Source organism: Solanum stenotomum, chromosome 8 (assembly GCF_019186545.1).
Source record: "Solanum stenotomum isolate F172 chromosome 8, ASM1918654v1, whole genome shotgun sequence".
Taxonomy (NCBI): Eukaryota; Viridiplantae; Streptophyta; class Magnoliopsida; order Solanales; family Solanaceae; genus Solanum; species Solanum stenotomum.
The window spans coordinates 52,248,959-52,263,460 of NC_064289.1; the positions used below are offsets into that span (position 1 = coordinate 52,248,959).

The 14,502-nt window shown below is 33.6% G+C and overlaps 2 protein-coding genes across 4 annotated transcripts in view; both read left to right on the forward strand.

Moving 5' to 3' along the window:
- LOC125875232 (probable serine/threonine-protein kinase PBL9) overlaps positions 1 to 14,502 on the forward strand; it is a 1,122,098-nt gene that overhangs the window by 546,841 nt on the left and 560,755 nt on the right. The gene's annotated exons all lie outside the window — the stretch shown is intronic.
- Positions 358 to 1,012, forward strand: LOC125875253 (histone H2B.7-like). Its single transcript, XM_049556357.1, has one exon. The coding sequence runs from the start codon at positions 395 to 397 to the stop codon at positions 836 to 838; it is 444 nt and encodes a 147-aa protein (XP_049412314.1). The 5' UTR covers positions 358 to 394; the 3' UTR covers positions 839 to 1,012.

Genomic DNA, 14,502 nt, shown 5'->3' on the forward strand with positions numbered 1-14,502 from the left:
ATCTACCCCAAATAGACTCTATATTTGTCCAACATTCGATAAAATTAAATTAGAAAAATAATTATGTAATTTTTATTTTTTTTCTAAACTGGAAGAAAAAACTTTAAACCAAATTCTTTGTACTATAACAACCCAAAAAGCTAGCGGTTTTTACTCATTCCTCCCCCTCTTTAGACGCCATTATTTCCGTAACAAATGATCTACACGTGCACAGCTCCACTAGCCGTTGATCTTCAAACCAAATCCAACGGTCGTGATCAATCCACGTCATCGATCCTCATCACTCTCCCTTGTCCAATCAGAACCAACTTCCATTACCTATAAATTACAAACCCACGCTCTTTCTTCCCCGTCATACAAAAATTTCATCCTTCCTAAATTTCTACACTATTCCATGGCTCCTAAGGCAGAAAAGAAGCCCGCCGAGAAGAATCCGGCATCGGAAAAGCCTTCCGACGATAAAGCTCCGGCGGAGAAGAAGCCAAAAGCCGGAAAGAAGCTTCCGACGAAGGATGTTGGTGTTGGTATTGGAGAAAAGAAGAAGAAGAAGGTTAAGAAGAGTTCCGAGACGTATAAGATCTATATATTCAAAGTGCTGAAACAAGTGCATCCTGATATTGGAATTTCAAGCAAAGCGATGGGGATAATGAACAGTTTTATTAATGATATATTTGAGAAATTGGCTCAGGAATCATCTAAACTTGCGAGGTACAATAAGAAACCTACCATTACGTCTAGGGAAATTCAAACTGCTGTTAGATTGGTATTGCCTGGTGAATTGGCTAAGCATGCTGTTTCTGAAGGGACTAAAGCTGTTACCAAGTTTACAAGCTCTTAAAAATTTGTTATTTTTGAGAATTGGTTATTAGGGTTTGGTTGTCATTCAATTGATTAGAGTCGATAAAAAGATTTGTTTGTCTAAAATTTTTTATTTCTTATATTCTAGTTTTGATGGGATGATGTAAAATACAATGCTGTTCCTAATCAATGAAATCTACCTTTATTATATTGTAATTTGGTCCCTCCTTGTGGATTGCTGGCATTACACATTATAGTATTGGCCATTTGTGGGTGTTAAAACAAATAGTTCCCACTGGTTGGGCATTTGTCCTGCAATTATTTACTGTTACCTGTGTTTAACTGATTATGTTAATATAGAACCATTTTGCTGCATTTGTTTTTGATAAATTCTTTTGAATAGTCTGCCTCAATTAGTTTGGTATTGAAGTGTAGTGGATTTCTTGATTCGTGAAGTTATCTGTGCATGATGTTACTATGCTTCAACTTGAGCATGATTTTAACTTGTATATAAAAGAAAGAAATATGGTTGGAATTAATCATCACCAAAGGAGTGGCTTTCTCTAGCTTTGGAAGAGACAAAACAAACGAACACTTCTATATAGAAGTGTCATTATGTATCAACAAATGTGCCGTTAACAAAAACAGAAATAAAAGAACACTGAGGAACTTTCTCAAAAGAGAAAGAAGAGAAGAACAATGATGAGTATTCAAATACAGCTCGCTAAAGGATGACACAGTGTTCATAACACACTATTCACCTACTATGCAATCAAGCCAGTCTCTTTATCACAACACCATCCTCTTGACTTGTGATGCAATTGTGAGTGTTTTCTTCTTCTTTTACTTGCGTTTGATGCACTTGCAATGATTCGGAAACAGCCTCATCACCTCCATGAGGTAGTGGTAAGGTCTCCGTAGACCCCACCTAGTGGGGTTTCATTGGGTATGTTGTTACAAAGACATTTCTCAATTTGTGTACTTTTTTTTTCCACAATTGTTCCAATTATTTTACTGGGTTCTAAACAGTCTTTCCTATTAGTTTGATCATTTTTAAGTGTTTGTCAAATGAAGGATTGACCGCTGGAGAGACAGAGACCTGGTAGTACTGTTGAGTGATCTCATGACTTTCTCCTGGTCAGTGGATGTGTGGCAGAAGTGGCAATGATAGCCGAAAGAACAGGGATCACCATTGAGGACTATGCGGCATACCTCTGTCTTGTAGAGCGGATGGCGTATGACAGGAAGAAGATCCTCAATGCCATGAGAAAATTGGTGGCAGGCTTCTCCATATGGATGTGCCCCTGTTTCTTTGCATTTGTTGCATAGCTCCATCTTGAACATGCCCTGATTGTACACCTCTACTTCAAGTGGTTGCTCTTCCTTCCTGGTACCTCCTTTCACATACACCCTTGATGCATCAACACCAAAATATGTGTTAGACCCTTTTATTTGGTGGGTGCTCTGCTTTCTGCACATTTATTTCTAGTGTGTGTAGCTGTCGTAATATAATTGAAGAAAAAGGAAAAACAACACATTTCAAGGTAGGCTCTTGTTGAGAAAAGGTTTAAAATAGTCCATTATCTTTGAGTTTAGACTCAAAATAGTCCTATTTCTTTTTAGTGGAGCATTAATAGTCCTGATTCTTTAATAAAGTGGTGCATTTTCAATCTCCATCTTAACCACAGTTAGTTTTTTAATAGACCAGTGGGTTATGCACGTGACCTGAATTTAAATCTGATAATTAATTGGGTTTTCTTCATTTCTTTCTTATATTTGTTCATTTAATCCAATTTCTTTACCTGAGAAACTCCTTTACTGTTCTTCGGTCCCTTTTACTTCCTATTTCTAGTTTTTGTTCCTTTCTGTAATTTGGGGCTTCTGGCAATTTTGAAGGAAAATAAGAATTGCATAGACTATATTTTGGTTCATTAGTTTTCCTCGCTGAATAAACGAAAGTAAAGGAAAGAAGGGTAACCGAGAGCCTACTTATTCTATAAAGTTTCATACTTTTTCTGGAGAAAATATATATTTTCAATTCACCTAGATTGATTTCAGATTTTAGTTTTCACTTGTATTAGCACCTTCTGAATGAATGGTTAAGTTGAAGACGACACTAACATACTAGAAGGGCACAAAGATAACATGATTTTAGAGGTAAAGAGATATCAAAATACCAAAAAATAAAGAGCAATAGCTGCAACACAACACTAAGAAGTGCAGCATAGTAGCAACACCAGAAAAAAAACAGAACTATAACATCATTTTAAAGTTCAAAACACATGAAAATGCATAAAAATAACTCCAAAAGTACAGTATATTGACAACACCGCAACACCTACGAATTTAGAACAATACAACACTTGAGAACAAAGCACTTGAAAATGAAATAGAGGAACACCACATGAGAATGCAATATAGTTGCAGCATCATATCCACCAACAATCTGATAGCAATATAGTAGCACCAAAAAGGAGATATCAACACCTGAAAAATGCATAGATAAGCACTTGGATAAGGCTAAACTACCATAAACATAGAACACATATTAGCACTCAAAATAAGCTAAATTACCAGTGATTCATTTTAACTTTGTGTTTGTTGAGAGTATATCCAACCAGAATTTATATCAACTACTTCTTCTTGTCCAATTGTTTTTTCTTGTCCAGCTCCTTCTTGTCTAGTTTCTTCTTGTCCCGCTTCTTCATGTCTTCTTCTAACCTGAATCATAAATTCACATATAAATTGTGTTAGTTTAAGATTATCCGATAAGAAACCAATTCTGATATAGTTAAGATATAGTAGTACAGGTAGTTTTTGACGAACTGAAGTAGTCTCTTGTGACACAACATTATATTTGCAAGTTTTTTTTTATGACCAGGCTTGTTGCATGTGCTGCAGTCTAGAGATTGTTGCTTTCTTTTCATCTTTGTTCGACTTGCTCCAACTTCATCAGCTTCCTTTCTTCTCGCCTTTTGTTTTCTTCCTCTCTTTTTATTTCCTACGATTGTTGGAGGCAATGGAGGAACTTTAGTTGATTTAGCCCACATTTGTGGCCCATTTATCGGAAGAATTGCATGTTCATAGATTCTTCTATATGTTTCGACTTTGTAACAATCATCCACGTAGTCAAGAATGATATCCTTCTTCGCCCGAATTGCTGCAATAGCATGCTTGCAAGGAATTCCCATGATACTCCATTTTCTACAACTACATATTTTGTTCTCCAAATCAACAGCCCAACTATCATGAATAGTAGCTCCTATAATCTCATAATTCCATTGATTAGATTTTCTAGGAATATACTCACCCGCTGTAGTCTGATTTTTGTGCAAAATATCCTTAATCTTTGGACAAACATCATTCGAACTCCATTTATGCGCTTTCTCCCTATTAGCTAACATTCTAGCCATGAGAAGATATCGCAATTTCTCCAAAAGTGTCACAATAGGCTTGTCTATAGCATCAAGGATCATGCTATTAAACACTTCACAAATGTTATTTAATAAAATATCACACTTGGCATCTGAAGAGAAATGAGACCTTGACCATTGGCTAGGTTCTTTGTCATTGAGCCAATCGGCAGCATTTGAATCTAACTCTCTTATACGTACCATGCAAGCATCAAATTCTTTTACAGTGGTAGCCTTTGCAGCAGCCCAAAATGCTTTTTTTAATGTGAACCCACCAAAACCAGCTCTCTTAAAATTGTTATGAAGATGTCTCGCACAAAATCTATGACTGACATATGGCAAAACCTCATTAAACGCTTCAATAAGACCTTTTTGTTTGTCGGACATAAAGGTCCAACCAGTCTCATCTACATCTAAATCAGCTGCCAAATAGTTCAAAAACCAAACCCACGACTCTTTACTTTCTTTCTCAACAATTGCATAGGCAATGGGAAATATATTATTATTACCATCAATTCCAACAGCAGTTAACAGTTGAGTCCCATACATTGGACCCTTCAACCAACAACCATACACGCCTATTATTTTTCTGCATCCTACCTTGAAAGCTAGCTTACAAGCAGCAAAACAGATGTATATCGTTTGAAATTTGTATGGCTTGTTCGGTATCTCATTCTCAGTGAACTTCATATGAATTGTACTACCTGGATTTGTCCTATCAATTTCAATACAATAATCCCACATCATTTTGTATTGATCCTTGATATCACCATCAATCAATGCAATAGCTAACATCTTAGCTCTTTTGGCTTGAGATAAAGTTACATGAGCTCGTAGATCTACACTTACTCTATCTCTAAAATCAATTAAGCTCCAAGTCCTGTTTGATTTAATTTCTGTGAGGTATTTTCTTGCAATGAATGATGCTGTTATTTTTCTATTATCATAATGCCACTCCTTGCAATTATGTATAGGAATGTACTTCCTAATCTGGAAAGATGTATCCCTTTGCATTTTACATGCTGTGATTTCCCATTTGCACTCTGAATGTATACAAACTGCCTTCATTCTTTCTTTGTCATTATTGAGCCACTGGATATACTTTCCATTCTTAATCTCATGAGTAACTACTGCACTTTTAAAATCTTTCTTGCTTTCAAAAACACATTCTAGAGCTAAAATTGGATTGTCTCCATCTGTTTGTGGATTGAATGTAGGAAAGTTCAAGATCTCATTTTCAGAATCACTATGCAAACTTTTTGTGTCCGTAGAATCAACACAATCAGACTCTCCTTCTGGGGCTGTCATCTTTCTCTGTGCTTCGATACTAAGGATCTCCCATTCATCCACTATGTATTGTGCAGTCTTTTCATGTTTATCAACAAGTAAGCCGTCAGTTAACTCAACTTCCGAGTCACTGAAATCATTTGCCAATGGATTTTCCTGAACAAGTTGTTGTCTGTTATTATCTGCAGCATTTGAGCTATGTATAGAAGTCATATCTTCTATATTGAAATATGAATCCAAGTGTTCGAAGTAAATTTCGATCATGTTGTCATTTGGGATGTTTTTGCGAACAGCATGGGCTTCATTATCTGTAGACACCAACCTCCATCTATGACCAGATCTTCCACATCTATGCCAAAAAGTTATTGAATTCTTTAAGTATCCACAAATCTCTGCCATCTTCTTAAACTCATCAAGGTCCAATTTGTTTGCATTAACATAATCAATATAGTCTATGTTGCCCTCAACATAATGCTTTTCTGGAGTACGTTTCATAACTCCTCCGTGGTGTATTTTGATACTGAAAAATAACGTATCTGCCATCGATTCTAAAATAGCAAAAAATATATTCTAATGAACAGAAATAATACATATACAACATGATATTAATATTAAAGCAAATAACAAAAAGTATAAATTTCAGGGGCATTGATTAAGTCATAAAACTTCTAAAATATTAACAAAGTTACAAAGCGACATCTTTATGTATATATTTATTCATAAACGTGCTTCTTGTGTTGAATTATTTTTTGGGATAGTGGGATTTGATTAAAAGAATTTAAAATAAAATCGTACTTACCATAAATTAAGGTGATTCTCTGTCATTGTTGCTCCTTAAAAATATTATAACTTCCAAACTTTGATTATATTATTGAAGAAAGTATAATGCAGGTTTCAGATTTTAGGGTTATTTGGAGATTAGAGATAAAGAGGGGAAAAACTAAGAAAGAAGACTAATGTTTCAAAAGGAGAAGCCCAAATGGCATTGCAATAGTAAGAGTCTTTAAGTTTGGAGGGAAACATATGAGAAGCACGTGCATAACCCACTGGTCTATTAAAAAATTAACTGTGGTTAAGATGGAGACTGAAAATGCACCACTTTATTAAAGAATTAGGACTATTAATGCTCCACTAAAAAGAAATAGGACCATTTTGAGTCTAAACTCAAAGATAATGGACTATTTTAAGTCTTTCCTCTTATTTATACATGTCCATTTGGTCTTGTTCTATGAAATAAAAATAAAATCGGGTTTGTCATGCTGTTACGTGGTAGTTTATGATCTTCTCTCTCTAATAATTGTCAAGGATGGATATTTCCTTGATTGCAAATGCTATCTAATAAGTTACTTATTGTTAATCAATGCATGTTGTGTATGGGTTAACATTACATAGTAGATGTGGAATTAATAACGTGAGGGTTTAATATTTGTAGTGGTGCGGAATAAAGGCACAAAAGGGTCTTTTAAACAAGTTCTTATATATCTATCAAAAGACAATTTGATTAACTGAAATTCTCGCTTTATGTTGAACCAAGCCTAGTTAAACTTGAATTGTATAAATTTTGTCGATCATTAAAACATAGTAACTTGCGGAACTAAGCCTACAATATGCACCACAAAATCATTGAAGTGAGAACTTAACTAATTCATCTTTAAGAGTGATGAATTATTTGTTCTGTGTTGTTTTGTGGAGTAATGTCTCCAATAATTGTTGATGCCTATATTATATGTTGGTGAATTTTTGAGACAAAAACACTAGGTGGTTTCTTTGTATCTGTTCTAGCTTGTGGATACCTATTGCTATATGTTGGTGATTTTTTGAGACAATAACACCTTATGCTTTCTTTGCATTTGTTCTAGCCTTAGTGGACAAAGTTATTTGGTACTTGTTGCTGGTGGGAGGAGGCAAGTATCCCGTGGAATTAGTCCAGGTGTGGGCAAGCTGGTCTGGACCCAAGGTTATCAAAAGAAAAAAGTTGGTGAATTTTGAGTACTCAGGAGGTCTGGCTGAGGAATCTAGATTGGAATTGTATGTTAGTTTGTTCGTATATGTAAATGTTTTGTGTCCGTGTCTGTTAGACTTGCCATCTGCAATATGGAGCATAATTATTATTTCTTGAGCTTTGTGATTGTGTATTACTAACAAAATTATATCATCCTGTGAAAACTACTGCATATGGTTGTCATCAGATTTGTATCCAGAGTGCTTACTTAGAGCCAGTGGTCCTTTTTGTAAGAAGAGGAGCTAACTTTTTCTTGAAGCTGCATCTACATTAGGAATTTTATCTGGAATTATCTTCTGCTACAATCCAAGCTTCGCTCTACTTGTCTTCTGTTTCCTCTTCTGATTGGTAAAGGTGCCTTGAGGAAACTGTTTTAAGGTACTTAAAAAATCATGACTCTCATATATGTTTACGTGATTCCCACTGCTCCTAATATGCTAATTCTGGGTGTTCTGCACTTCTAACTATTTTATATGTTCCAACTATAACCTTTTGAAAGCTATAAAGTGAACAATCATGTAGACAATTGACCTCTGAATGTGAATCGAGTCTAGCTTTTGTTTTTTGGCAGGACTGTCGCATATTGGCTAATGGTTATTATTGCCAGACTGAACGAATTTCCAGTGTTCTTTGGTGTTCTATTATCGTCGGAGTTTTTTTTTTTCAATTTGTGTTTTGAACATTGGTATTGCTGATTTGTGTCTCTAGTCTTGGGTGGATATTTTCTTAAGAGTGCAAGATTTCTCTTTCTGATTCATCTCAATTTATCATGAGACTCGTGCATTTGCTGATAGGACTTTTGTCTCGCTTCCAGTTTTAGTTTTCTTAATCAACTGATGTGGTGAAAGACTCCGTTTGTTAGTGGGAATTTGTCATGTTCCCCTTGTATTGTAATTGCATTCATGGTATTAACTTGTATATTCCAAATTTTCCGACTTCTTATCAGTGCCTTTTCAACTCCAGTCGTGGTGCAAATACATTCTTAGTTAGGGAACTCTGCAGAAGTATTTCCTATATGTCACTTTGTTATGTTGGTTATTCTACGTATTATATTCTCATCCTTTCCATTCTCACAATAATTTGTTCAATCATATATATACACAATGATAAATTCTGTTTTCTTATCTAAATATGCTCTCTTCTTTTTAAGTATTGAAGTTGTTTTTCAAAAAAATGACCGGATAAAGATGAATTCCAGAAAATGAATTGATTGCTGCCAAGGCCGATTACTACACAAATCCAGTTCTGTTGACAATGATTTATAGACTAAGATAAACTGCTGTTAGTGTGCACTCTGTCTCAGCTGCATATTCTGCTTATTTTCTACCTATTGGTATTCCTTTAGGTTTCTTTCGAGAGTCATTCATTCTCATCTCTTTATGAATTTTCTACCTTTGACTTCCAAATTGAGATACAGTATTGATCTTTCAGTACAAGATTCATCCTTCTTCAGCTTGATCATTGCAACAAGTCAGCCCAAGTTTCATCTTCCTTATAATCCCAGTAACTGTGTTTGTTACATCCTCCAACATTTATGACAATACTGATCAAATCCAATTCATTGGATAACTTATTTTGGAATACGGCTTCTCTTTTTGTTTTGAATTCTGCAATTTTTTGTCCCTGCAACAAACTTATGCTGATATGCGTAGGAGCTTTTATTACTGAAGCTAATCAAGAAAGTTCTGAATGACCTCTCCCATTATCATATTGCAGAGTTTTCCGAATCTTATTTGGACCTTCCAACCATAGAAAGGAGAGGAAGATATTGTGCGGTGTGTTTTGCTGCAAATGCAAGCATGTATGAAAGCTGGAGTTCCCTGATTTTTGAGCAATAGAAATATCTAACTGGGCTTGTAGGAAAGAAGTTTTAAAAGGTAAAGGTATTAGTGTCAGATTTGATTAGGGATATTGAATAATTATAAGTTAGTAAGAAATAGCTGCAATTTTTCTTTCTTTCGTCTCCCTCTTGTGGAAGAGGAAAGAACTTGTGACAGGACTAATAAGAGAGACAGAAGTTAGGAACAGGCAAATATAGAAGCTCTGTTTAAGTACCGGTAAGCCTCCTTGGTAGGGATGACCTGTAGGCTGTAGCTGATGTTTTTTCCCTGTCAATTTTTTCTGCTCTGGATTTTTGGCAAGGAAGAGTAGATGTGTATTCTTTAGTATTTGAAATAACTGGCTCTTGTAGCAGATTTCTTGTCAAAAGTGAATGATTTCTATGGAACGGCAGAAGAGTAGTGAAGGTTAAGTGCTGCTCAAGGGTGAAAGACTAATGGACAGTAGCTTCATTTGTGTTTATTTATGCTCTTTATGATAACTTATGATAAGTCTTCAGAGTATCTTGATCATTTTATCTGACTTAAATTTTTACTTTTTAATCTTTTTGAGATAAACTTTTTAATTATGGTGCTATTGTTAGTTCAAGGTGTTAGTAATTTCAATTGGTTAGCTGATTTAGTATGATCCATGAAGTTTTGTTGCTAAGGAAAGATTTTGAATGCTACTCTGTGAATAAGTGTCTAATGCCTTTTACCAACAGGGTAATATGTGAAGGTGTCTGCCAAATTTATGACTACCCTGGAGATGTTTCATTGAGTTGTGTCCACCAGTTTCTCTGGCATTGTTCATCATGATCTAACTCACCTAACAGCATAGTGCAGACAAAATGGAGGATCACTTCTTTGTGTTTTTATCTTGCTCATATTTATGTTTTTTCAGGTTCATGGTAACGTTGAGCAGTGGAGAAGTATGAGTTCTCCCTGCAGGTTTAGTCTCAACAACTAGAGCATTGGCTTCACAAGTCAGAGCAGTCATGTTTGTAACTATGTTCCCTTTCACATATTGGATGGTCTAGGGCATGGTTCTTACTTATCCATGCCATGGTTTGGACGGATGGTTCTTTTGATGACAAAAGTGGGAGTGGCACTATCTCTGCTGTGTCTCGTTCTGTAGTTTGTATTGTTTTAAATGGCTTACCGGGATTTTTCTACACACCCAAGGAGGGAGAATAAGATTGCGGAATCATATGGTAAAGAAGTCTGGATTGGATTCATTTTTGCCTGCAGTTTTTGCTGATCTACATGTGGCTAGTTCTGAAAAACATTAGACTTGTGGGAGGATGATGAATGAGACTATTGATTGGTCCACTAAATAGGAAGACACTAATACAGAAGTGACTCCTCCCATCATTTGAAGGGCAGTAGGTTGCATATTAGACATGCGGAAAGTACCAGTAACTAATCTGCAAAACTTTGAAGAAGTGGATGTGCTTCTAGTGTGAAAAACTAACATCATTTCCGAAACTTATCTGGGGTTGGCACTGGGAGCTAGATATAAAACAACTCAAGTGTGGCAAGGAATAGTAGAATGAAAAGAAAGGCTAGGTACCCGGTGGAGCAATATGTATATAGATGGTTGGTTGACATTATTAACATTTACAATATTCCTACATATCAGATGTCATTCTCTCCAATTTCCTAGCAAGATCTTGAAGCAGGTTGACAGAACTCGGAAGTGCGAAGGCAAAGTTGATCAATAGCAAGGGAACCCCGGGGGTAAGGAATCTGGCGATTCAGTAATCATCATGTAAGTGACGCGTGTACTGGAGACTGATTATTGGAGCAAAATATGGGAAACAAAGCCATGCAGGTGGGCAAACATCTCATTTCTCCATGTGGAAGTACATAACCAAAGGTATGAGAAGATTTCAAGTCTCAACACTTGCCTCAAAGTAGGGAATTGGCAAATACATTTGGTCAGGACACAGTATTTTTACAGGAGGAGTTTCCTGAGCTATCTTCCATTTGATAAGATTACCGCACTATTAGACAATGCAGAGAGGGCAACACATGAAAAGTGGCCATGGAAATTGACACGGGAACTCAAAACTTCAACATCAGTTGCTGGTTTCTGTCTGTTATCCATTTTAGAAGAACCAGTGGAGAATTTCAGTAAAAGAGTTTGAGAATTCCATTAAGAGGATCAAGGATGGCACCAATTTACATTTTGTTGGTGTAATTGGAGAGGGAGAGAAATCACACATGCTTTAATAGGATTTCAACTTGCAAAGATGCCTAATGTTTGATAATCTTAGACCACAAGGGTCAATCTTCACGAGTGTTGTGTCCAAGCACACGCAAGTGCACGCGGTTGTATAAGTAATGTATACACGAAAGATTAATTCGTCTAATTCAAATTCTTATTTCACTATTCAAAATATCAAATAATTATTGAGTTGTTGTGCTAAGATTAACGAAAAAACAATAGAAATTATAATAAGTTTGTCATAAATATATTTGTATTATAGTGAATGTCTATTTTGTATGTTTCTTTGGAGAAAAACTAGAAACTTAACTTTCGGACCAAGCTATTTTTCCTATGAATAAAGGAGTTCTCTTCGTTCTACTTAATAAGCTCTTCCTTCTCTAGAAAAAAATAATTCTCTAATAAATCGTAAATTTAGTGGAAAAAAATTAATATATATATATATATATATATAAATTCTCTTGCGTATCATAGATTTAACGTGTCATTCTGTATATCAACACTCGCCGTTGAGAAAATCTCCACATTAGTGATGGTATGAATAATATGCAACATCTTGTACGTCCCTCGGAAAGTTCTAATTAAAATAGAATGGTGGAATCTTAATAAAAAAAAAAGTACAAAAATCATAGTCTTCTATTGAATCGTGTAAATCTAGAGGTATTAAATGGATGGGTTGAGATAAAATTGGAGATAGTAAAATGTGTTGAAATAGAAATTGAATTGGATCGTGACTCATTCATGTTTACTTTGAGCCGAAATGGGCTAAAATTCGGATTGGGTCGTGACCCACTTAATCTTAATAATTTTAACAAGTTAATTAATTTTTATAAGCACAATGTGAATTTCAACTCAAGAAATTTTTTAAAAAAAACGTGACAAATTGATGGATAAATCCTAAAAGATATAAAATAAATAGTAATTCATACCTTTAATATAGGAACATACATTATACCAATGCAAATAAAGAGTCTTAAAACGAGTTGAAATTAGAGATTAAATTGGGGACAATTAGCTTAAAATGGGTTAAAACTTGAATGAGTTGAAATTGAACCTAATTCAAATTATCTTAAGCCCAAACCCTTAAAATTATGGACGAGTTGAACAAATTAATTATATTTGAGCTCATTTTTAACACCTTACGTAAATCTATCACTTGCTCATATATTTTTAATTCAATTAATTTTTTAACTAATAAATGTTATCAAGCGCTTGACCAATATTTGGTTGAAGGTAAAAGGAAAAAGTATATTTAAATTTGAAGATGTAAATAAGTATTTCAATATTGCATGCACTTATATAATGACATAGTAGTAAATTTCTCTTGAAAAAAGTGTTGATAAAATTTTGTGAGTGAAAAATAATTATTTGAACTTATTTCTTAAATATTTTTAAAAATAATTTCACCAGTATTTCAAATAATGAAGCTTAATATTTACAAATATCAATCAATGGCTTAATCATTATTTATAAATTGTAAACTTCAATGGAAGACAAATATTCATGAGCTTAACTCCTTAAGTATCAAAGGAAATGAACTCAGATTGCCTGAAAGGAAAATTTTCAAATTATCATTATAAATTGTAAATATTTTAGGACGTTTAAATATATTTGAACACAAATTATAGCACACTAAAACATCTAATATAATCTTTAATTTACTAGATAATGTTGCCCGTGCTATGCACGGGCCCAATAATATAAATGGTATATTCTGGGGCTAATAATCGAGTTTTTGAAACGATTGTTTGCGTGGATAAAGGAATAATTTTTTTATCACAAACCTGTACTTTCTTTGACGCTATTTAAGGCATAATAAGACTACCCACATACAACATTTTTGAAATATTTTATGTTGTCAATTATCATGATTTATAGTTTACGATAGATTCACTTTAAGAATCAGTGGAATTTTTTGTATTTCTTTTCAAAACATATTTTATGTTGTCAATTATCATGATTTATAGTATTTTTACGCAATTTTTAAATAAAAATAAAATAAAAAAATAAGACAAATAAATTAAAATGGACCCAATATATGTTATTTTTGTTGTCTCAATTTATGTGACACAAATGAAATTTGGAGAGTCATCCAAATTTTCATATTTTTTTAAAAAAAATGTTTGAAGTTATTAATTATTGTGATTTATAATATTTTTATGTAACTTTGAAATAATGTACATTACTGGTCACTTTGTCCTAATTTAGGTGATATGGATAAAATTACAAAATTAACCCTTTTAAAATGTATTTCAGATATTTTAAGTTGTTAATTATTATTATTTATAATACTTTTTGGTAATATTAAAATGATATGTGTTATTTTTTCTGTCCCAATATATGTGAGCATGATAGAATTCTGAGAGTCAACCTATTTTATTATATAGTTTTTAAATATGTTAAAGCTTTTTAAGTCATTTGTAAATGATATATGTTGCTTCCTTAATTGGGACATTTCCATTTGTGAGATATATATATTCTATATTATTTTAAAAGGGAGTTTATGCCCAAGTTCTACTATATAATAAATATAATATATAATATTCAAGATTGGGAAAAGTCTCAATCTTGAATATTATATATTATATTTGGGCCTAAACTCTCTTTTATAATATAGTAGAATTTTTAATTGGATATCAACTGAGTACTATCCTTTTTATTATAAATAAAAACAACCTTCGTTTTTCAAACATTAGGTTTAAAACTTAGAGGGTGTTTAGATTGACTTAAAAGTTGGTCAAACTTACTTTTAAATCAGTTTTTGATTTCTAAAAGTGTTTGACAAATATAAAAAATAACTTAAAATGATTTAAAATAAGTTAGGAAGTTTTTGGCAATGTCAAAAATGACTTAAAATAAGCTAAAAAATAAGTCAAAAAAACAAAAGTTGATCTCTCTCTACTTTTTATTTTTTGACTTAAAAATCATTTCAATTTGACTTTCTATTTTTTACTT